Genomic DNA, 25,076 nt, shown 5'->3' with positions numbered 1-25,076 from the left:
GAATTACAGTCGTCCTCTGAGGAGAATCTGCTCGGGGGCGCTGGTCAATTCCCACTGGAAGCCATGTGCTTTAGTTTCCGTGCAGCTGCCCACGTGGACGTCACTCATCACGAGTTGAGTTGAACAGAGAGCTGAGGGTCCGTTCAGTCCACGTGGTTTGTGTGGTTATTCTCGTCTGTCCACGTGGAGGTCGCTCAGCCCTCGCAGCTGTTTGGCTAGGTCAGCTGAGCTGAAGACCCGTTCTCCTCCCGTGACTGCAGATCGGTCGGCTGAGTTGAGCAGCTCCTCCCGTGACCGTGAGTCGTTCGGCCACCCACTCGTCTCTCGCGGCGCGCCGTGCCGTGTGCGGCCAGGTGGAGCCGCCGGCGGCACCGGCTGCTCCCCTGGCACGGACCGCACTGCCGCCGCCGCCGCCACCGCGGCTCAGTCTTCCGACGAACGTCGAACCGGCAACACGGTGAACGTCTCTCTGCAAAACCGACAGAACACCTGTCGCGGGTGACATTAGGACCGAACCACGTGGAAGTGTGAGACACCACGTGCCGACCCGAGCCGTTTCGTGTCACGTAGCATCCGGCGCCACGTGCCACCACGTGCCGTTCCGTGTCCCGTGCCGTGCAGCCTTCCAGACGGTCTGTATTTACCTGTGCGGCGCCCGCTAAGGTGACTGGCGGGTGGGTAGTGACTGTGTGAAATCCTCGGACGGCGCCGGCGCCGCCCGCGGTGATTGTCATTCGTCCAGGAGGCAGGAGCTCTCCATCAGCTCCTGTCGGCGGGGCAGCGCGCACGGGGCGGCCAGTCGACGGCAGTGGGAGTGGAGACAGTCGACACGGTCCGCGCTGACTGAGACAGAGCTGAGCGTGAGGATTAGGGCGGTCAGGAGGGGGCCGTGAGCTGTCAGTGGTGCCGTGAGCCGTGTGAGATCGCTGTGAGCGCCGTGTGAGATCCGGTGAGCCGGCGGGTGAGAGGGGCCGTATGGTGCGTCCCGGCCCGCCGCCGCCGGGGCCATGGTGACTGGTAAATGATGCGTGCGGCCGGCGCCCACTCGGCCCTGCTCCCGCTGCTGTTGGTGATGGTGACCGTGACGTGGTGCTCCCGGCTGGTGCCGCGCCGGTAAGTAGCTGAAGATCGCCGCACCTTTTCCAACTCCACCCTGCATCTCGCCCAAATCACCGCCACTGCATCACACCTACACTAAGGCATGAGGACGTAGGTGACGAGCCACCCATTTGGCATGCTCTGGGAATCGGTAATCGCTGATCTCTCGTCATTAGAAATAAGTGTTGACATTCTTTTGTTTATTTTGTGCTAAATTTCTTGTCATTCTACATCCCTAAAAATGTGACTGAGAGTATATACGGCCTCGGACTGAGGTGGGTCAGGGGCCAAGAGCTGGGCCAGGGTGGGCGATAATTGATGACAATTGACATTTTGTGCGCTACGGTGATTGGTCTCGTGCTATGCTTTGATTCCGGCGATTGCCTCATGGCATGTTATCGTCTATCAGCTGTAAAATCACGCAATGATAAATTGCATGCTCACGGACCATTCTGAAACCGCTAGTATCAACATCCCACGAAAACAGGATGACCGAACTGAATTGAGCTGGGCAGCATGATTTATCAAAGTACTATCGACTTTTGGCTGACAGGCTAAATAAATTTAGAATAAAATCATTCCAAATATTTTCTTGTTTTAAGTTAATGGCATTCATCGATTCAGTTTGCATACAACCTCGATAGTCACGATTTATGTAGAAAAGAGCGTTTGCCAGTGTATTTTGTTTCCTAAATTTACATAGATTTCCACGGTTTTGTGTAATTTACAATTCTCAATATGTTATCGCCGCCGAGATGGATGTCATCGGTTGTCGAGATGGCTGTCAGCGGCCGATCTGCCGGTGCCAGGAATTTGGAGTGCTGCCGCGATGAAAATACGGTGGTTTAGTGGTGCTGAGCGGAGCGGCAGCGGTTCGCGGTACCACCACGCCCCGGTGACACGAGCGGTCATTGTGCTCCGCCGTGACAAACCGGCCGATCCATGCGCGGTGACGGACAGATGTCAATTTCCCCGCCCCCAGTCGGTAGTGACTGAGGCGACAGTGTGTCAGCGCCGTGTAGGTACGACAGGGGAGGGCCGAAAGGGCACGCGTGGGGCCGAGACGGGACGGTGACGGATGGCCGCCTGAAGTGCCAGTGACGGCCGCGCGTTTCGCTGACGACCCGCCCGCTGATGGGAGGGGTTGATAAGTTGTTGTCGATGAAAAGGATAAGTGACTTTGGATTTATTGAATTCCGATCATTTTCAAACAACGATTCGTTCTAAGGGAACGTCAGTACCGACACCAGTCTGGATGCAATACAAGCGGCTATACTCTCTCTCACGTATCTCACTGTCTCTCACTGTCTAACCGTCTCACAACTGAGTGGCCCAGTAGTGTGGGCAGCCGCACCGTTTAGCGCCATGTCTGACACTGTATCTGGCAATAATCTCCCGCCCCGCCGTCGTGACCCGTGAATTTGTCACATAATCGTGAGCAATGGCTCAGGTAAAATACCCCATACACTCCAGTTCACTGATGTTGTGCGACCGTTTCTTGCGAGTCAACTATGTGTTTGGCTCGCTAAATGCATAAAAATGAGGGGTGGCTCGGAGCATTGCGAATCCAATCAGCCCACAATCAAGATTTCTGACGTAATCGATAACTTTTCCGCGGCATCAGAACGGCTTTCTCTAGATTCAACTATAAATGATTGCATTTAGACGTTTTTGTCACAGCAGATCACCTACTAATCGTGTAGAGCACGAAGTAAGAGGCAAGAGCATAGCATGATACTCAAGGTAGGCATAGGTAATATAGGTTGATGTAGGTGTGCTTATATGCTCCACGGAACAGTATGTTTTGTTCATTAATAGCTTAGATAAAAAAGAAATTGTGGACCTGTTGGATAATTCATGAATTGATCATGACGACAGACAACAGAGTATGTCTTTATGTCCGATGACAACGTTCTCAAGTCCTCTTCTCCCTACCCATGCCACGTTCGCAGAACCGGATAGTGGATAGAACAAAATTCAACAGCACGAACCCGCCCATAAATGAGGGCCTCAGTACCGGAAACTTAGGATAATTGGTGATCTAAAAAACAGCGGCAGATTACGCTTGTAACAATAGTTAGGTTCAGCTACCTAATACCTATAGTTTCATCAATGAATGTTGGAAATACTAGCGATTAATCGCAGTAGGTAGGTACTTAACTTATTATCTGAGGAAGTATTTAGATAAAGTAATTAGTTTCAATTCGTCAGGCTAACGAGGCATTCAACCTCGTTACTAGGTCCATGACTAGTCGCGAAAGCAATAATAACTTCAGAACATTTCTCCTAGTAGGTAATTCGAATATTCATTTATGAAGAGCAATGCAATTAGCATATGGGTAATGGGTGCATATGGGTAAGAATGTTAACAACCGATGGGTGTTAGGTTTAACATGAGTTACCTTGTACTTGCATTTCATTATGCATAAGCAAATAATAAAAGACAGGTTTGCCGCTTGATAGTTCAACAGGCTAATTATTGTAGCTAATAGGTCTGGTGCAGAACTCGTCTTGGTAACTCCGAACGCATCAGGTATAGGGGTCAGTGGCGGCGGAAGGTAATTTTGGATGGGGGTGCAAAGTTTTCTCAAGGGGCCCCTCTGAAAGTTTTGGGCCCCCTTCAGTTTTTTTGGGTGATTATTATTGATTTATCAAAAACGAAGATTTTGGAAAACTATCCCCATACACACAAGTTCTGTAAAATGTTTGAAATTGCAGTGTACCAACTTATCTCAAATAATGAAAGCATAAAGAAGCAAATGCAGCTAGTTTTTAGTCTAGCCACCACCCGCAGCGTCTCAAACCACTTTTCTGGATCCACAGTGGACCATTGAGGGCCCTACAAGACCGTTCCAAGAAGACCGTGTTTAGAAGCCCCTTGGAAACCGACCACATAGAGACTCCTCCAGAGACCTACATGACTCCCCAGACTGAATGAGCTCTCTGATCATGGTCGGTCCCTTGAAAGTCGCTGAAAGGTTTCAGAAGGCAGTATAGGCTCATAAGTCTTTTGAGGGCTCTCAGAAACCGGCATCGGACCCCCCAAAAAAGCCTGTATGGAGGCCCTCCAAAGCCGGGATAGATGCCACAGGAGCCGATGTTTAGCCTAAAGAGCCGGTGTGGAGGACTGAATGTAGGAAAGGGGTCTCAGTGGGGCCTTCAGGGGCAAGCGTTTGAGCCCCAAAAGTATGTGTGGGGTCTTAGAGGCAGGTAGACCCCTGGGGTATGCACGGGGTCCCAGGAGCTCAAGTGTGAGCCCTAATATTCGGCTGGCGGCTACTCGAACCAGCATGGGGATTCTTAGAAGCCGCTTAGATACACATTTCATGGGTCATGAGTCCCAAGAGTCTATGTAGGGGCCATAAAAGCCGGTGTAGGGCCCATGGCCCCATAAGTTCCGACATTGAGACTCTCAGAGGCCGGCGACGGGGCATCAAGAGCAGATAAAGTGCGTCAACAAGCCGACATGGGGCCTGAGAATCCGTGTGGAATTCCAGGAGCCTGCGTGAGCTCTCGGAGACCTTCGTATTTCGTAAGGTCCACAAAGGTCGTTGGATCCTCTGAATCTCAACTCTGCGGGGCCCTCAGAGGCCAGCATGTCTCCTGACACCTGCCTGCGTTGAGTTGAGACCCTCCGAGGCCGTCGTAGGGTTCTTCAGAGGCCAGCGTTGGCCCCTTGAAGCCTTCGTTAGGTCCTAGAAGCCGTCAAGAGGGCCCTCAGAGGTCAGCATGGCCCCTGGAGCCTGCCTGCGTCGAGGCTCTCAGAGGCCGTCGTGGGGCCCTCAGACGCCAGTGTGGGCCTTTGGAGCTTGCGCTGGGTCTTAGAGACCATCTTGAGGGCCCAGAGAGGTCGTCGTCAGGGCCCTCAGCCCCTCAGGGACAGTCCTGGGGTGGGGTCCTCAGAAGTTGTTGTGAGGGAGGGCCCTTTAGAAGCCTTCGAGAGGATCATCAGAGGTCGTCATGAGGGTCCTTGGCCATATTGAGGGTCTTCATGGGCCCTCAGATACCTTTGCAGGGCTCTCATAGGCCTTGGTAAGACCGCTAGAGGCCATCGTTGTTAGGGCCCTCAATAGACCGTTGCAGAGCCCTCAGATGCCAGCATAGCCCCTGCAACCTGGTTGTGTTGGGGCCCTCAGAGGCCGTCGCTGGGCCGTCTGAAGCCAAATGGGCCCTCAGACTTGAGTTGGGTCTAGGGCCGTCACGAGGGCCCTCAGAGACCGTCGTAGAGGCCCTCAGAGGCCAGTAGGGCCCCTGGAGTCCTGTGGGACCCTCAGCGGTCGTCATGAGGGCCCTTACTGGTCGTTATAGGGCCTCAGGGGACAGAGTTCGTCGTGAGAGCCCTCAGAGATCATCGTAAGGGCCCTCAGAGGCCGTCATAGGGGCCATCAGAGGCCAGCGTGGCCCCTGGAGTCTCCTTGGGCCCCTGGAGTCTCTGTGGTACCTTCAGCGGTCGTCATGAGGGCCCTTAGTGGCCGTTGTAGGGCCCCAGGGGGCAAAGCCCTCAGGTGGGAGCCCTCAGAGATCGTCATAAAAGGGCCCTCTGAGGCCGTTGTGGGGGCCCTCAGATGCCACGTGGAGCACCAAACGCGGCTAGGAACATTTCTAGCCGGTGTGGGGCCCCAAAGACTAGCATGCAGGGGCGCTCCTGACCATAATTGGACATCCCGGATGATTCCACATCAGTGTTCGTTTCCCGATCACTGGTTTTAAAGAGAAAATGTATTTGATGGTGCGACGGGCCCCTTGTACGAATTTTGGGGGTGCAAAAAGATATGTTTGCACCCCCATGTTTTTCGATGGGGGTGCAGCTGCACCCCCTGCACCCCCTATTCCGCCGCCACTGATAGGGGTAGGAGTAGACGTTGCCTGTTCAGTACCAAGACTTTGGACTTACTTCATCTTCGGAGAAATACGAACGAAACGCACTTCGATGAAATCACTTGGCGAGACAGGATTTCGGCATGTCTTTCTAGAAATACAGCATAAAATTGCATCCTCTCTGTACAGTGCTTAGTCAACGGAATCCGGTTTTCCGGCGTCGGCGTCGGTGCATGTCATCAACATTTGAAATAACAATAAATATGAATTCCATCAAGAATCTCCAATAAATCTTCATACATGAGCATTAACACTGTCATGTGCAAAGCAGAGAAATCACGAAGATCGACATATTGCTTTACGTTCTAGATGACTAAGTCGTTGCACAGATCAGCAACAGTGCTATGTCTTATCTTAACCCTCGCCGGCCGAGGGGGGGGGGGCGGGTGCCGCCCCCCCATAGGGTTTTTTCGCGATAGCTCCGAACACGCTGGCGATAGAGAGCTGAAACTTCGCATACCTGACCTTTGATTCAAGCCGCATCTTTTGACACCAACCGCATTTTTGTGTCAGGTCAGGTCACTGACCTATGACGTCATAAGTGAACCTCTGCACGGTCTTCAGATGTCGCAACTTCGCAACGCCCTCACTGCCAGAGGAGATGTCACAGGGAAATGAAACTTGCAAGATCTAGTATCCATTATGAGTCTCACAACTTGTATATCTCGGATTTTTCCTAAAGGTCATATGAGGTCAGGTCATTTTCGTGACCTCACCATTATAAGTCAATGGGGAAAAATGAAAACTGCTATTCTGGCGCCGGGAACGATCTCCAACTATATCAAGCACACAGAATCGCGATTTGATGCACTCCTTGCAAGGTTAGATGCGTCACTTTTGCAATGTTGACCTTGCGTGACGTCATTTATGACGTCATCAAGGTCATATTAGTTTTTCGTCAATAACTCTTGCTCAAATTGAGCTAGCGAGTCGCGGAAGCCACCAATGGACTCAGGACGACCTGCCGAATCAAATGATATGCGACATGACCCCTTTCGACCAACTTCGTGACCTGGGGGTGCTGACCTGACCTTGACCTGAGGTCAACACCCCAAGTTGACCTGACCCGAACAAAAAGTATATCATTCGACGCGCCTGAGCGAGGCGAACACGATGCTGCTAAAATCGCGGCTCTGCGGCCGTTTTTTGCGAAGCTATTCACCAAAAACAAAACCGTACCCTGGGGCACTTGACCTGACCTCAGAGGTCACCGGTTGACCTAGGACCTTAAAATCGGGTACCAATCTCTGCGTCTCGTAACGGCGCACACGCTCGTTTTTTCCGCGACGCGCTAGCTCCACCAGGGGCGAAACGGCGAGGGGGGGGTCGTACCCGCCCCCCCCCCCCCCTCGGCCGGCGCGTATGTAGAAAACCAATAGGTCCGGCGAGGGTTAACCCACATCCTTAGTATCTTGGTATCAAATATGTAAAGAGCCTGGATGAGTCTTTGTTTATTGCGCGGATAAAATGAGTATATCCCTGGGTGAAATCTGAATTGCCGAATATATGTTCAAATGCAAGACAGGATAATGACTAATTCCAAACCCTAAAAACCGCTCAGAAGATAAACCGTCAGTATCAAATTTGAAAATGGAAGTATTAAGGATAACAAATAAAGTTATAAAATGAAGGGCAATGCATTATTCATATCGTGTTAATCGCCCATACCAGTGGTCCGTTTGAAGGGGTTGCGGCTCGTGCACGTTTGACATCGATATGCGCTAGTAGAGAGGAGCCACAGCACGGCATTATCCCCTTATTACTGGAGCGAGACGAGTTATGCACCAGCCCTATTAGCTTACAATAATTAGCCTGTTGAACCCGACCCCGGAATTTTATCTGGGACATCGTAGTGCGTAATGACGCTTATCTGATTTCTGAGACGGACACCGTATGTCCCATCTGGACACTTTAAGCTGTAATAAATGCTCGGGTTCCAGATGAGAGGAAGACGTAAAAACTGGTCAGGCATCGAATGCGCTTGCAACGATATGAATAAGAGAATGCAGCATTGCAAAACTGGCTGCGTGATATTGATTGCTTTTGAGCGACAATCTGCGCGAATGGATTCATTCCAAATGACTTCCAACGACTCTGTCTTGAGAACATAGCGTGAAAGTTTCTCTACCGACTGGCGAAATGCGCAACAGTGGTCGATACAGATTCGGATCAGACAGGCATGGGACCAGCACGAGTTTGAATTGGCAGACAAAGACATGTTCGCATGCCGTCGACTGGGGAAAATAGAAATGACTTCGCCATGCCGCCACCGAGATCCAGAGTAAACACAGATGCGCATTGCACGCTGCCGATAGGTTATGAATCAACATCGACTGAAGCTCTGGGGACGCCATGCTTCTGGAATGCTGCAGAAGGCCGGTTCCCGGATAATCCTATTGTTGATTGGTTGGTGGTTGGTGCAATCTACAGACCCAGCCGAATCCATGTGATTGAATCAGTCATGGGAAGCGTTTGCCACTTTGTCCGGCGCTCCATTCATGGCCCGGATGTTGGCCGGCGTCGGTGTGTCTGTTGCGTCACTCGATGGGTGATGCAGTAGGTCTGTTGGGCGGTGGCAGCCCCCATTGTGGGCGGCCGCCGGCCACCCCCGGCCGGAAGCCCTGCCGTGTCTGACGAAACGCTGTCTGCCGGGGCGGGGCGCTCGACGCCGCCACTGAGCTGACACATTCTGTCGTCGACGCGGTGTCGGGGTGCATACCGCGGTAGTCTTTCGGTCTGGACCAGCTTCCGTGAGCGGCTGGAGGGGTCATGGCGTGAGGTGACGTGACGTGACCCGGCATGGCTGGGTCAGACTCGACTCAAACTGAACTGAATCTTACCTGACCTGACCTGGTCTGATCTGCGACCCGCTCCGGCCTGACCCGACCCGACTCAACCCTGATGGAATGATAGTCCGCTGATCTGATGGTTTGACCGTGACACGACCCGACCTGAACCGAACCGACCCAACCTGACTCGAATCCCATTCTATATCTGTCCTGACCTGATCTGACCTGCGGACCGACCCGAGCTGTGACCGTGCCTGACCTGGCCCAGTCCAGCCCAACCTGACACAATCCAATCGGACCGCTGCCGACCCGCGGGTGGTCGCTGGTCAGGCGCCGAGACGGCGCCGTTACGACGCTGCCAAACGCCGCGGTGAAATATAGCCGCCCGGGGCCCTGGAGCCGGCGATAACATCAAATGGTTGGCCTAACTCGCCGGCTGTTGATAAACGATACGACATGGTTATGAGAGCCGACGGAGAATAATGCCACAGCTGACTAATTCCTGTACTAACCGCTTCATCAGAAGATTTGCAACGTGGTTCTCCTTTGAGTATGGTCATCATTTCTCATTTGGTAAAGGTATGGGCTCCATCTTTCGAAGCTCGTTTATCCCTCATGTAATAACCAGTCGTTCGTCAACCGCAGACACAGAACCCGTGCAATGTTCCCTGCGCTCCCGGCCGGCAGAGGGAGAGAGAGGAGGGTGAGAGGGAGGTGACTGAGCGTGTCACCTCCCCTGAGCTGAACACCTCAGCTGAGGACAGCTCCCGGAGACAGAAGCAGCTGCACGGACGGCGGGGCGGCGGGGGCGGACCCCGACTGCAGGCCGCAGGGCATAGAGTACACGTGTACGGACCGCTCAATGCTGACGAGTTATGCCGGTCGGATTTCAGTTCGATTATTAGGCGCTGATGGCTCGTTTGTGGGCTGTTTAACGTGCGGGTGGTATCAGAGCAGCATGCAAAAAGGCATGTAGGTAAGCATTACGCCATGGTTACGTGCTGAGTGACATCGATGCAAAGTGCTGAACAGTAGCGATGGAATATTCTACCAGGAGTTTCACCTTCATAACGTGCTATCATCACATGTTGACACGAAAACGGGTGTCCCAACTCACATCTACCAATGCAAACTTCTGTTTGAGGACGGGCCCATCATGAAGTGACAAGAGCTCCCCTCTTTATGTTCCTTCTGTGAGGTCTGTTGAACCCAATGTTGAACCAACCATCTATATTACTATTTGTGGTGACGTAGTTTCTGTCTATTTCGAAGGTCGCGACATGGTGCTACGTAGCGCGGGTTACAGGTCACACCGTTGCACCTACCGCGCTGAAGTTTGTGCAACTCATAGAACAAGGATGGACAACGTGCCTTTGATGGGTCTCAGCTCGATCGGGTCGATAGCGAGCGCGTGGCGCGTGCCCGAAAAGTGCAAATTCGCGCCATAGACTTTACATGTATAAATCGGCTGGCAAAAACGGGCGAAAATGGCTAAATTGGCCCGACACGGGTCCGGTTTCCGTGCAATATCTCGGTAACCGTGGGCCCGATTGGCACGGGGAAAACACCATCGTGTAGAGAATCGAACGGGCTATCGAATGGTGTGCGGTGCAGGGGTTGGCACGCGCCACGTGCACCGGGGAGGACACTTTCTTTTGAAAAATGGACGTTTTGGACGGATTTTGGAATTTATATTAATTTCAGGTGATCGTCAGACGGAATGAGTTGAAACAGCGCCTGTTAGCAATAAAAATGTACCGTCTCTCATGGAAAAATTGTGAAAAGCCAATTGATGGAAAACAATGTGGAAAAAATCGCTGAATTAAATGGTATTTGTCCAAAATGTGCCACTAAATAATTACACGGATTTTGCTGCTTAACCTGATACGTTTAACAATTGAAAATGCTATCATTGGAAAGAGCATTCAATTCTCTCCAAGATCAAATCATCACGTTTGCATGACAAGCAACAGTATTCTTAAAAATATAAATGTTTCAAACCTCTGCAAAACGATTTTTAGTGAAAATTATCTACGCCTTTCATTTGTCTTAAAACTACGCACCTCAATTATAAAACACATTTGACAGATTCTGAAGTGGAAAGCATGCTTATCAGACACGGGCACCCCGATGCGGTGGATATTTTTTCCAAACCAAAACGTTTAGCCGTCAAAAAGCAATCCACCGAAAGGGATGGATAACCCAACCGACACAAGAACAACCGAACACCCGCCGATCGAAAATATCCCTTTTCGCGTTGCGGAGCACGCGGGTCACCCTAGTGATGCCTATGTGTTGACTGCGCTGTCCGCTGTAACGTCTACCGTTAGAATGTCTGCCAGCCGGTTCTGCCACCTGAATTAGGTTTCCGAGCCGATTATGTACATTGTGGCGGCTCGGCGTCTCATGTTTCTGTTACGCGGTTCCTTTCTTGATCCGCGCCGCACATATCCACTGTCCACCGTTACGAGTGGATCTAGTCAGAGCGACAGCCGATCCTACGGATACAGGCTTTATATGATTGGTAAATCCACATCATTGCCTTAAAAATCATTGACCGTTTCCTTTATCAAGGAAAGTCAGCTTCAGCCATAAATGCATATTCAAGTGGCGGCATAAGCACTGTTTTGTGTCTTTTATGAAGAAACCATCAGTTCGTTTGTTTAAAATGATATGCTGAATATGGTGCGCCGAACGAATTTGCATACTCGTATATCTTGTAAACTTTTCATAATCGGTCGAAGCCTTTTGAACATCTCGCTTAGCCATGATAAATCCGAGTAAGCTTTGGAATGTCTCGAACAAATCCGGATCATCTGTTAAGCCAAAGGCGCCGCTATCACCGCTCAACGTATGCAGCCATTCCAAACTGCAACTTCGAGGCCGGCCCCGTTCTCCGAAAATAAGTGGCCCTGTCCGCATGCAAGCCGGTCTACGCCCTTTATCTGCCCTATCAGCTACCATGGGAGCTAAACACGTTTACAGCCTCTCTCTCTCTCTCTCTCTCTCTCTCTCTCTCTCTCTCTCTCTCTCTCTCTCTCTCTCTCTCTCTCTCTCTCTCTCTCTCTCTCTCTCTCTCTCTCTCTCTCTCTCTCTCTCTCTCTCTCTCTCTCTCTCTCTCTCTCTCTCTCTCTCTCTCTCTCTCTCTCTCTCTCTCTCTCTCTCTCTCTCTCTCTCTCTCTCTCTCTCTCTCTCTCCCTCTCTCTCTCTCTCTCTCTCTCTCCTCTCTCTCTCTCTCTCTCTCCCTCTCTCTCTCTCTCTCTCTCTCTCTCTCTCTCTCTCTCTCTCTCTCTCTCTCTCTCCGGGCTCCATCCATTCCGTTTACTGTGTGCACCAACAGTGAGTGCGGACTGTACCCGAGACAGCTGAGAGTGTTCACTGTTCACTGTTCACAGACCTCCAAATGGATCGTGGTATTCAGACCCGCAACAGGAGCCTCCTGACAACGCTATCACATCAGCAGTGCATACCTGCCACACGGGGCGCGACGGGTGTTTCACACATAGTTGTGGGTGCTTGTTTTGTAAAGTTAAGCCAACTGGAAGGAAAAGGTTTCGCGGAATGGTGGTTCATGTGTGAGGCTTACCGCGTCTAGTGAAGGGTGTTATGCCTCATCGCACAGTCACTAGCAAAATTGGTGGAAGGTTTACAGCAGTAGTTTCAGGTGACCTGGCTTAGTTAGCACGAGGAAGGTCAGCAACAAAGGTCAACTTTGTGGAAATGGAACATGAGCGTTCCTTTGTCGAATGTTGATTGTTGAGAGTTCAAAGAGGGCACAGCTGTTCGCCGGCCAAATGTATGCGGGCCCACGGTTTCTTTCCGGTGCTTCGACGCCCGGACCTATTGTTATGAGTTATCTGTGATTAAAAACTCGAGCGACACTTGACCACTGGATCCGTATGCTGTCGCTGCTGAATGATGACATCCGGTTGGGGTCAGTGGAACAGAGCCACGCTGCCGGGGACCAGTTAGGTCCTCCTTATTGCATATCTGTCGTCTGGTCATGTAACGTATGCCTAAATGAGCAGACCGAAAGTCCGAAATTTTTTACTGGTTTCTGACAGTGCGACTGTTTGAACATACCTGACCCTAGGACCCTGAAATGATGGACCGATTTCCGACAGCTAGCTGGGAGCTAGACGTGCCCCGTGACCTGTTGACCTCATCTGACCTTGACCTGACCTCCGGTTCTCCCCACAGGTCGGAGGTGGTCCCGCTGTGTTACCTGTTGACCCCACCTGACCTTGACCTGACCTCTGGTCCTTCCCCGCAGGTCGGAGGTGGTCCCGCTGTGTGACCGGGTGTGTGAGGGACCGCTGGTCCCGTGCGAGCGCGGCACCACAGACCACCAGGACCACATTCACTACAGGCCCAGGTAAGGGCGAGACTCCTCTCCTCTCAACGGTAACCAGGCGTTGGCTGCTTATCTATTGACAGCAATGGCAGAGCGAGCGGCTGCAGTGGTTCTGATGGGACACTGAATGTCTCCTGCGGACAGCGCATGGCCCGATGGTGTCGTCAGGCAGCCATTTAAGAATTTAATGGCCGGAGATGCTGATGACAAATCGGCCTATGGTGGTAAAATGATTGCAGCAACACCGGATAAAACTTCGCGGCGGGCTATCTTGATTTTATGTCATGAGCGCCCATAAGGCGTCCCTATTAGGTCGTGTGGAAGTCATATGATAACATCGATCTGTCACACCCACAAAAATTGATCCAATCAATCAAGCGAAAGGAGCGAGCACGATATGATAATGGCGAAAGAATCGTAATCTCATAATATACGCTGATAGAAATTCCAAATTACGTGAGATTTATGGTCCAGTTGATGTCAATCAAATTACGAGGGACTTACTATCCAGTCACCAAATGCAGTTCTCAGAAAAAGTTTGAAACAGTAATAGATCGATAGGGCAGACATGGTCATTGATTATTTTGGAACACGGTTGTCCGTTTGAGTTGTAGAATAAATATTAAAAAGGCGCTGTTTTAATTTGTTCGCTGATTTTCGCGACATGCTAATTGCGTAATAAATGAGCTAACATATGCAGCTTGAATAGGCATCGGTGTATATCTCTCTCGAAAGGTGTGCACATTTTCTCAACATCTTACATATTATTTGAAGAAAAAAATCTATTTTTGAAGGGATACCTATAATTTTGTTACGGTATCCATTTAGATAAAAATATTGGAAAATTGCACCGTTATGTAATGATGCATAATAAAAATGTTAGGCACTTATAAAGCTTCATTTTTGCCCTTTTTATTTTTTCTTGCGCTAAACACAATGTTATCGGCTGTCTTTACTAACGCTGTCATCCCTATTTTTTGAAAAATCGAATTGATTATGCCTTCATTGTACGACAGAGAGTATAGATTATCATTCATTGTAAGCCTACAAGTCATTGAAATCCTCCAATCTACATATTTGAGCTTGATTGATGTTTCTTGTTCAAAGTTATCCGCCTACCGCGAATGAAATCATCCCTTTGAAACAGTCTCCTCAATAATCATTAACCTAATCGGCCAATTTTTCTAGCGTTAATTTGTGTAGTGCGGTTAGCTGTAATGTTTCGCCAGGTCCAGTGGTCAGCCATGGAGTTGTCCCGAGCACCAGTTGAGATTTGTGGCTAGTCGCGAACCCGTGAGCGGTAATTTGATCTCCGTGGTCATGCTCACAAAAGCTGCTGAAACCATCTGAGCTCATGTCTGGAAGGGGACTGTGACTAAGGACATATAAAGCTCGATGGGTCTGGCGAAAAGGAAATGTCTGATTTTGGGATGAAGTCACAGATATGAAATTTAGAAGCCTCGAGATATCATACAAAACCAGGACTTCTACTGGGTAATTATCTTTAGAAAATGAAGCAGTTGCATAAACGATAATTTACAGCATGGAAGTTGAATGAACGGAAATGGAAAAAACTATAAGTTTGGTCTACATATGCTTGGCTTTGCCCGGTTCTGAAACACTTGTTACTTTGATTTTGGGCCCAAAACAACAACCAGCTTGACTTTCAGATACAAGAAAAGATTACTTTAACAGCGCGTAATTTCCATACATTTTAGTTTGTTGCTGCTTACCAAGCTCGTCTAAACATTTGAACAAAAGCTTCTTCTCACTATTACAAAGGCAAATGGATGAAAACTTTTAGTAATACAACGAAACTAGGACTAATAACTGTTTGTTACAACAATCGGAGCGAAGTTGCGACATGAGTTCTGTTTTAAATCTACCAACAATGTTCACGCTATAGCTGACACCCATGCTGCATGGCTTCTGTTGGAGCAGTGCTCACTGCGGCAGTATCGACAAAGCTGAACCCTTGACGAAACGTCGCCGGCTCCATGTGGTGCTTATATAAGCCCAAACGTCAGAGAACTTCAAACGAAACTCCTAGAAAACAGCGCATTGGTGTATTAGCTTCATATAACGGGAAGGAATTTGGTCGTATTTTTACGTCACCAGCTGTTGTGAAAAACCGTCAAGACCTATGTGCATGTCATTTGACCTTTAAAGGGAACAGAATATCAATCACAAAAACAGTAGCGAATCATCGGCAACACCTGCGCTCGATCAATGTTTGACACGGACATGCCAACATTGCTGGTTATGTAATTACAAAAACCTAATCGGGCATAATTGATGTTCTGATGTCAACCTCCTAATCGGACTCGGCTCCTTTTTGAAGCTTCTAATGTTTGTAGGTTAAAGCTTTTATGCGATTACTGCTTGCGGTTGAAGTGAGCAATGGCCCTTCATGTTTGACAGCCGGCATTTAGCGGTAATATCAATCATTGGATGCTAATAGACGGGCTCAGCAGGCCTTTGATAGGAAATTAACTCAAGATACGTGTTTGGAATATTTCAAAAAGACCCCAAAGCTTTTTCGACCATATGTTAAACATCCATTGAATGCTGCTTTTAACGACAAGGCGGCACTTTTAGCAGCTGCCAAATGTCTTCCTTTTATACATGCCTATTGCCTACACATGGACACGATCAGGGCTGTCGAGCAGCACGTGACTCATGGCCCTGGCCCGGCGCACTCATGACGTAGGTACGTCCCACGTCGTGACGGGAGTTCCCGTGCACATGATGCAGTATTTCGGCCGGGCGGGGTGGGCGCCGTGGCACCTGCTCCACCTCGTGACAGTATGGACGGTATGCCAGCTGGTCGGAGGCCAGCCATGATGCAAATGGGACCTGCCGTCAGCCGCCCCCGACCCCGCCCCCGCCCCCGTCCCCGCCCATGGCCGCCGGTCCAGCGTCAGCCCGCCCCCGCCCACAGCTTCACATCCCGCCCACATCCCGCTCCACCCCCATATTCCTGCCGTTGACCCCGCCCCCTTCCGTCCTCTCACCCACCCCTTCCGTCCTCGCTCCGCGTTTGCATCGATCAGTGCCAACAATGGATTGAAGAGGCTGGCATTAGCTCAGGTGTCGATTCAATTCCAGCTAAAGGTACCGGGTAATGAAATTAGATAATGTAATGGAGAAACAAGACTGATCTATAGGCATGCTCAATGCTCATCAAGTAATTATCTTGTTAAGTCAGAAGCGAAAAAGTATTTTTATATTAGCTATACTGCAATGTATTTGCCTGTTTCATATTGAGTTGTTATTACCAACTTCAAAATGTTGCAGGAGTGGCAAAGGTGTAATATTCGTTCAATTAAACACGGGTTATGTGCTGGTCTTGTATTCTCACTCAACTGCGAAAAGCGGGGAGCTTGTTCCATGTCTGATTCACATTTCACTGGCGCTGCTTAGCAGTGTTCATGTTTATCCATGGGAATCAGCTTGACTCACAAATTAAATCGTGTACTGAAAGGCATCGTCCTATTGTTATTGGCTCGAACAAGGACACAAAGATACCAACCCCTGTCTCACGCTTCAGTTGCATCGGCTGTAGCATGTAACATGTACGTAAAGATAAACAATGTCTTGACTTTCACCCATTTTCCTTGGTTAAATTGAGCAAATTTTATTTAATTGCAGCTCAGTTTATTGTAAGCTTCTCTTTAGCAGCAGAGGAAATAACTTAATTTTCTTCAACATTTATATTTCCAAAGAGTACAAAGCTAAAAAGATAGGAAGTTAGCGTTAAATGCATAGCAGTATATATGTGGTTTACGCTACGAAGTACGAATGGCAAACGCATACCTGATAATTCCTGCTATAGAAGCATGCCACTCCCAGCACACCCACTGAGAGACCGGATTCACGAATGGCCCGGCAGGTCTCCTCGAGTACTTGCATGCGGGCTGCGCATTGCAGCGCTCTCCACTCGTCGTACATAGCTTCGGAAATGAGCTATGGTTACTGAACATGCCAATGATTAAGTCCTAGGATGGAGGGAGGCGATCAAAGGGCGTCTCATGGCCAATTATCGGCCATATTTTTGCTCGCCCTTTAACGGTAACAGATTGTCTTCGTTCATTGCCAGTTGAGCGGTAAATTATGCCGGTGCAGTCCGCACCTGTTGTAATATTGATGCACTGCTATTTTCGCTGTAAAATTTGATACTAGTGTGGGTGTAAAACCAACATGTGGCACATCCGAGAGCCATTAATCTCACACCTCGCCCCTACCCCCTCTGACCTCTCTGCCGCCTGTTATCGGCGCCGCTCTGGGGCATGGTGGGTAAGTGATGGGCTTATTTATCTGACTAACTTGCAGTGTGTTTTGGCATTCTGCCACCGCTGACAAGCCATGGATCACTGCACGCCTTTGAAGATCACGCTCTCTAACAAATGGCCGTCGTGGCCGTGAGAAAAAAAAACTTCGTTAGATCATCTCATCCCCTGATTAATTACATTCTCGCCTTGTGTCAAACATCGGCGGTTGATTTATTTGAGCAATAGCAGTTTATATTTTTACAAACGCTAATACTTAAGCTTTCTAAAAAAAAATCCCTTAGCAACAGCGTACCTACAAGCGGGCATGAAATCTTTGTAACCATCTTGCCTCTATTAATCATAGCCGCCCATTTCAATTTAAGTAAAAAATTACCGGATTTGAGACAGCTTGTAATCAATTACAAACATAATTAAGACATCACTTACTTCTATCTGCAGTGTCACGTAATGCATGAAATATTCAAAGCCGAACCGACCGCTTGTTAGCTGAAATGTTATGGTATCATGCAAATGCACACATACTCGTAAAGAGACTTGGAGACTTAGTTAGGTGTAATTATTATGAAAGAATGTCATGCATTTCAAATGATGGCCATAAAGGGTCGCCTTGCGTTTTTTAGCATTGCCTTGTGAGTTGTGTAGGCCACTCACTCACTTCAGCAGTTAGCCTGAAACAAAAACATTCACTGTGCGAAAATGTGTTTGCCTTTGACCAACGTTTTCGCAGTGAGACGAGAAGGCGATGCCCAGTAAAAACTGCATTGGATTAGATAGCGTTACCTTATCTATTTGACCGTTAGATGGTGTTGGAGTTGAGCGCCTAAATGTATACTGCACTGCAATACCCAATGAGGAAGATTTATTGTCAACCAGATTCATTTAACTTAAGCTCGAATGACTTCGCACTTTCTGTTGTGCATTGCAATTTAATGAAATTGATTCTTGAAACGATATCTTTTTATTTGATATCATGCCTATTAACTTTTAATTTTTCGCTAGATTATTGCTTAGGTAAGTAGGTACGCACAGCTCAGGAAATTTTCACCTCACCGGTAGTGTCTAGTTTATAGACATTTCCATTATTTCCATGGCAAATCAGACGCAAATGTCGTAAAGGAGCCTTTTTAGAGCGCTTCTCCGTGATCTGTTATGGACCTAAAATCACAGTAGGTATATAAAGTTTGTCCATGCCCAATAGTTTGACAGAAGTTGAATGGTTGCATTGTTTTGGCTCGTGGTATTGCAGTTGCACTCCACGTCGCTTTGATCAATGGCCGTCATTGGCCGATTGCGGACTATTTCTCCTGCTGTGTTGTTTGATGAACTGAAACCGATGAAACCTAGCTGAGTGCAGCATCTATCACGTGAGCGCTGTAAAAATGCGGCGGTCGGATTTCGGCCGATGGCGCTGGCCGTGTTTGTGGACGGTGCCAGGTTTGCGGCCGCGGAGTAGCCGTCTTGTCGGGGAGTGATCGGCGGCGCGCCGCTCCGGTAAAACAAAACAACGGTCTGCGGCGGCCGGCCGGACGGTAACGGGGCGGGCCGACCGGCTATTAGCACCCATTTGCCGCTGGACAGCGGAGGGGATTCCGTGACCGATGATGAGCCCTGTTCGGGTGGCCTCCTTTTCTGACAGTCGCGCCCGTGGTAATGCAACTTCTGTCACCGCTGTGACAGCTGTACCCGTTCCCCGGTGGTTGCCTCGTTAGGGTAGGGCCGTGGCGCGTGAGCAGTGAGCACCCAGTAGCGTGTCTCTTTTTATGCAGTCTCGCGTGTTGACTGTGGGGGGTTTCTGGAGTTGCGCGAGGTAAAGCACACGTCATGGTTCTGGCCCCGAAGGTTCTTGCTCGCCCACATGACCAGCAACGCGATTTTACATCATCTCACTCAGACTTTCTCTCCTAAAACGTGACCTGAATGAAGCCCATCTGGTTTGCCAGGTTTTCCAGAATTGCAGCCCGTCACGAAGACGACGTGACATCATTCTCCAGCCGCCTGCCTTCAGTGACTGGCTGCTGGGTCGTATTCACTGCAGCATCTCGCTGTCATTTCTTACAGGGGTCTCTCAGTCAGGAGACATGACACGAGACTTTCTTAATGAGCATCCCTGCGCAACAAATCATTTACCTTGATCTTATCGTCACCGGGACGGCATATTGATGAACAGGACAGGCCCCTTCTCTGGTCATCTGATGGACACAACATGCACGTATAACGTGTCTCTGACCCAGCGCTCAGTGACAGTTTTGAAAACCCCTCCCCTCTCCTCGGTAGCAGAGGAGCCGTTTCGGACAGTCAGTGGACCTGCGCTGAACATTGTTTGTCCATAGTCATCTCTGTCGAGTTCGCTGTCTCGGCAGTGATGTGAGTGATGAGGAAGTCACATCTCCAGCGTCATTGAGCAGGACTCTGCTGAAGAGTCAGCCTCAGAACGATGCATCAGACAACCGGATACCGCGGCGGAGTGGAAAGCGATGTCGGAGATAGGAGAACATTATTTTGTTGGACAACCTATTAATGAATCAATGGAGCTATTTGTGCATTGGTGATTCATTGCCATGTAAAACAGATTGCTGTAGGCGGATGTCATGCAACGTGGTAGGTTTTTGGGTTTAGCAGGCGGGCCAGCTTCATGGGACTGTGTTTTGTAGCTCGGATAATCAGACAGCCTCTTCCTTAGTTTGATAGAGCTATTTTGACGGGGGAGAGCAGGTAGTTTTCCCGTATCCGATGTGACCTGTCATGACCGATTCGAACAGCTCCTGACCTTATTCACCAATCCCTTATATGGCTCTCCGTGAAACTCTATTTGTATCGTTCGTGGCCCGCTGTGTCTCTCCTTAGCCCAGTGGTGAAGTGGTGACCTGCTGTCGCTCTGACTTAACCCTCGCCGGACCTATTGGTTTTCTACATACGCGCCGGCCGAGGGGGGGGGGCGGGTACGACCCCCCCTCGCCGTTTCGCCCCTGGTGGAGCTAGCGCGTCGCGGAAAAAACGAGCGTGTGCGCCGTTACGAGACGCAGAGATTGGTACCCGATTTTAAGGTCCTAGGTCAACCGGTGACCTCTGAGGTCAGGTCAAGTGCCCCAGGGTACGGTTCAGTTTTTGGTGAATAACTTCGCAAAAAACGGCCGCAGAGCCGCGATTTTGGCAGCAGCATCGTGTTCGCCTCGCTCAGGCGCGTCGAATGATATACTTTTTGTTCGGGTCAGGTCAACTTGGGGTGTTGACCTCAGGTCAAGGTCAGGTCAGCACCCTAAGGTCACGAAGTTGGTCGAAAGAGGTCATGTCGCATATCATTCGATTCGGCAGGTCTTCCTGAGTCCATTGGTGGCTTTCTCGACTCGCTAGCTCAATTTGATCGGGAGCTATTGACGAAAAACTAATATGACCTTGATGACGTCATAAATGACGTCACGGAAGGTCAACATTGCAAAAGTGACGCATCTAACCTAGCAAGGAGTGCATCAAATCACGATTCTGTGTGCTTGAGATAGTTGGAGATCGTTCCCGGCGCCAGAATAGCAGTTTTCATTTTTCCCCATTGACTTATAATGGTGAGGTCACGAAAATGACCTGACCTCATATGACCTTTAGGAAAAATCCGAGATATACAAGTTGTGAGACTCATAATGGATACTAGATCCTGCAAGTTTCATTTCCCTGTGACATCTCCTCTGGCAGTGAGGGCGTTGCGAAGTTGCGACATCTGAAGACCGTGCAGAGGTTCACTTATGACGTCATAGGTCAGTGACCTGACCTGACCCAAAAACGCGGTTGGTGTCAAAAGATGCGGCTTGGATCAAAGGTCAGGTATGCCAAGTTTCAGCTCTCTATCGCCAGCGTGTTCGGAGCTATCGCGAAAAAACCCTATGGGGGGGGCGGCACCCGCCCCCGCCCCCCTCGGCCGGCGAGGGTTAAAGTGACTCACCTTGGCTGCATTTGTTCCCGTCCACCCTCTGTAACCCTGTGTGGCCCGGTACCGTTATGTGACCGTTTTTGCCATGTGTGTTCCTGTGGACCTGCTGTAGCCACCTGTGGACATCTGTGACCTGATGTGACCCTCTCTAGCCCTTTGTGACCCCTGTGTGACCCTGTGCCGCCAGGCGGCCGCTGCCGGTATCCCGCTCGTCGTGCGGCCGGGTGCGCGGTCTGACGTCGCGCCAGCGCCGCTTCTGCCGCCGCCACCCGGACCTGCTGCAGGCCCTGCTGAGCGGCTACCAGCTGGGCGCCTCCGACTGTCGGCACCGCTTCCGACGGCACCGCTGGAACTGCGCCGCGCTCGGCCGGCACCTCGACTTCGGGCACGTCCAGGTCAGAGGTCAGTGAGCGAGTGAAGAGGTCAGTGAGAGAGTGAAGAGGTCAGAATCAGAGGGTCAGTGAGCAAGTAAAGAGGTCAGTGAGCGCGGTCAGAGATCATAGCCAGAGGTCAAAGCCCAGTGAGAGGTCAGTGAGGGATGGCAGAGGTTAGAGGTCAGAGGTCATTAAGGGAGGTCATAGGTTAGATGTCAGAGGTCAGTGAGCGAGGTCAGAGGTCAGTAATCGAGTGCGAGGGAGAAATCAGAATTCAGAGGTCAGGTCAGTGACAGCGACAAACATTACAAAGCTGTCTTACACACATGGACGCCTCTTGAGTCCTGCCTCATGTGAGTGCCACGAGAATAGAAATAGATCCGTGTTTTCGATGTGATGCCACATTGTATCCTGAGCCACGAACAGGATCCTGACTAAGAGCGAGAGAGCGGGCCTGAAAGAACTGCCTTCCACCTTTGTGTGATGTAGTGTTGCATCAGAACTACATATGACGAGGCAGTTTTAGGCATCACCTGGGCTCATGGTGTGTCAAAAGTGGAAATAGCCGCCCGGCTTTAGTTCGCCAGCCTTGTCAATAGATGGCAGTACCACAATATGGGCAGCGGATCGTGTAATTGACGTCAAATTTTCGCTATCGGATAAGAATTGAATGGCGGATCTTTTCATGCAAGAATCAAGTAAATCGGTCCACAACTTTTCTAGCAACAGAGATATGAAGTCAAACACCCTGCCAGAGCGGCGGCGCGGCGGCCGGCGGCGCCCGTTACGCGCCGCCTGGGAGACTGGCGGCGCTGAACGGTTCCGACTTGGCACTGCACTAAAACCTGTTAACTGCTTGGAATAGTTATTATAGCAAAATTTTCATTCAAGTGAGGAATAACCAAGGGCAGGAAGTATGTATGCTAGTGTGCGTACTGTGTAAGCCAAGAAACTGCATTAGCAGATACTCGCTAATATTAGATCCAGCCAAGTCCAAACGCATTCCAGGGGATATGTTTCTGATGGGTCAACAATATTCATCGTTCGAGGGCGGATACAGTTTTAACAATACAAAAAATATTTTTGCACAGCTCTATTCCTTGAATAATTCTCTTCAACGCCTCATTCCTAGTTAAGCGAATTAGCCCACCCTGGTTGAATAAATAAGGCAATTTCGCCACAAGGTCGCGGAAAACCGACCGAGAACGGCCGCGCTCAACGTTAATTTGGGCATGCAGACTCTTAAAAACTCGCATTGGGCGGGTAGGGTTTCCCAGGTATTGGCTCCAAAACACCGTATTCGGCTCCCAAATACGTCCAAGTGACCCGCCTCGTTCCTAGTTAAGCTCTAATTAGATGAAGTGACTCATAAGGAGCAAAAAAGCGACAAAAAACATGAATTTCCCTATGGCGGCGGGCTGCCGGGTTGCCAGACGGCGCACCGGCTATTTCCACTTTTGACACACCATGTGACGCGGTTGCCTCAGAAAGCATTCTTATAGCTACATCTTACGTAAAAGTTATAGCGTTGAACGTTGTTAGGACCGTTCGTGTAAGCACTGGCGTGCCGGGCATGCCAACGCTGCTATAAAATGTCAAAAGTAGCCTCCGGTGGCGATAAATAAAAGTTATATCGGAGCTATTTAGATATTGTGCTGTTCACATGGGAGTAGGAATAAATTATGTGGCCTTGGTTTATTGTAGCTAGTATGAAGACTTCAGCGTTTTTGTGTTTCAGTTTTTCAAGGTTCGTTTTTCTCTTGCGTGCATGGGACCCTTCGAATATATATTCCTAAACAAATTATAGATCGTATTTCATCCTAGGTCATGCACATTGCACGTCGTAAACTAGTTTAAATTATTTAAGCGTAAAGAGCATATCAGATCTCCAACCCTATGACAACTAAAAAAGCAGTCCCTTCAAGTTGGTGAGCTGCCTGCACCCTTGCACACTGCATGGTGCACATGCAATATTGTCAAAATAATTAACCTATATTCATACGATAGGCCAGAACAGCAGCTGACAGTTGACAGCTATCACCTTCACCTCATCACGACATCCGAAGATAGCGCTAACGAATTTATCACAGACTGCCTGTCAGACCATCTGGAATGAAAACATTACGGTAGCACCACTTTGGCGAACTGACGTTCATTCATATCAACCGTCAGTCAAATCATCCGCACACGGCGGTTTATGTGAGCTCACACAATTTAAACTTTCGTCCTCTGTCAGCTTACTGATAACACCTCGTTCGTGGTCAGTTAAACCTGGAATTGAAGCTCGTCAGTAACGTCACTCCAGGAGCATTGGATCACATCCCCCGTTTGACACTCAGACAGACTGAGTGTGGCTTCTGTAGGCGTCTTGAGGTTAAGTCTAGACCTCTTCTTTATTGGCTCACACTGTCTCTGAATAGATAGACACTTTGACGGAAGACGGGCTTCTCCGTGAGTTGGGCTGTCGGGAGGGCGGCTGGCCGACGTCGGCTCGGTGTGATCCTATCACAGGACACGTGTCCGAGTGACCAGAGATGTGTCCGAGTGACCAGAGATGTGTCCGAGTGACCAGAGATGTGTCCGAGTGACCGGAGATGTGTCCGAGTGACCAGAGATGTGTTTGAGTGACCGGAGATGTGTCCGAGTGACCAGAGATGTGTCCGAGTGACCGGAGATGTGTCCGAGTGACCAGAGATGTGTCCGAGTGACCAGAGATGTGTCCGAGTGACCGGAGATGTGTCCGAGTGACCAGAGATGTGTCCGAGTGACCAGAGATGTGTCCGAGTGACCAGAGATGTGTCCGAGTGACCGGAGATGTGTCCGGGTGACCGGAGATGTGTCCGAGTGACCGGAGATGTGTCCGAGTGACCGGAGATGTGTCCGAGTGACCGGAGATGTGTCCGGGTGACCGGAGATGTGTCCGTGTGACCAGAGATGTGTCCGAGTGACCAGAGATGTGTCCGAGTGACCAGAGATGTGTCCGAGTGACCGGAGATGTGTCCGAGTGACCAGAGATGTGTCCGAGTGACCGGAGATGTGTCCGAGTGACCAGAGATGTGTCCGAGTGACCAGAGATGTGTCCGAGTGACCAGAGATGTGTCAGAGTGACCGGAGATGTGTCCGAGTGACCAGAGATGTGTCCGAGTGACCAGAGATGTGTCCGAGTGACCAGAGATGTGTCCGAGTGACCAGAGATGTGTCCGAGTGGCCGGAGATGTGTCCGAGTGACCAGAGATGTGTCCGAGTGGCCGGAGATGTGTCCGAGTGACCAGAGATGTGTCCAGAGGACAGGACACACGACGATCGACGATACGTGCCGTTCGTCCTAATGGAAGACGTATATCGGATCTGTGCCCAATGCTACATAAGATG

General features: G+C 49.9%; 1 protein-coding gene across 1 annotated transcript in view; it reads left to right on the top strand.

Annotated features, from left to right (window-relative positions):
- Window positions 1-271: 271 nt before the first annotated feature.
- LOC122363984 (protein Wnt-2-like) overlaps window positions 272-25,076 on the top strand; it is a 36,154-nt gene continuing 11,349 nt past the window's right edge. The window contains exons 1-3 of the mRNA XM_043333900.1: window positions 272-1,113; window positions 13,039-13,140; window positions 21,518-21,732. Coding sequence (XP_043189835.1) covers window positions 1,022-1,113; window positions 13,039-13,140; window positions 21,518-21,732 — 409 coding nt within the window. The 5' untranslated portion in view covers window positions 272-1,021. The remainder of the gene's footprint in view (window positions 1,114-13,038; window positions 13,141-21,517; window positions 21,733-25,076) is intronic.

Source organism: Amphibalanus amphitrite, unplaced genomic scaffold (genome assembly GCF_019059575.1).
Source record: "Amphibalanus amphitrite isolate SeventyFive unplaced genomic scaffold, NRLGWU_Aamphi_draft 000650F_arrow, whole genome shotgun sequence".
NCBI classification, from domain to species: Eukaryota; Metazoa; Arthropoda; class Thecostraca; order Balanomorpha; family Balanidae; genus Amphibalanus; species Amphibalanus amphitrite.
Note: the sequence above shows the minus strand (reverse complement) of the source record. Positions and strands in the feature narration are given on the sequence as shown.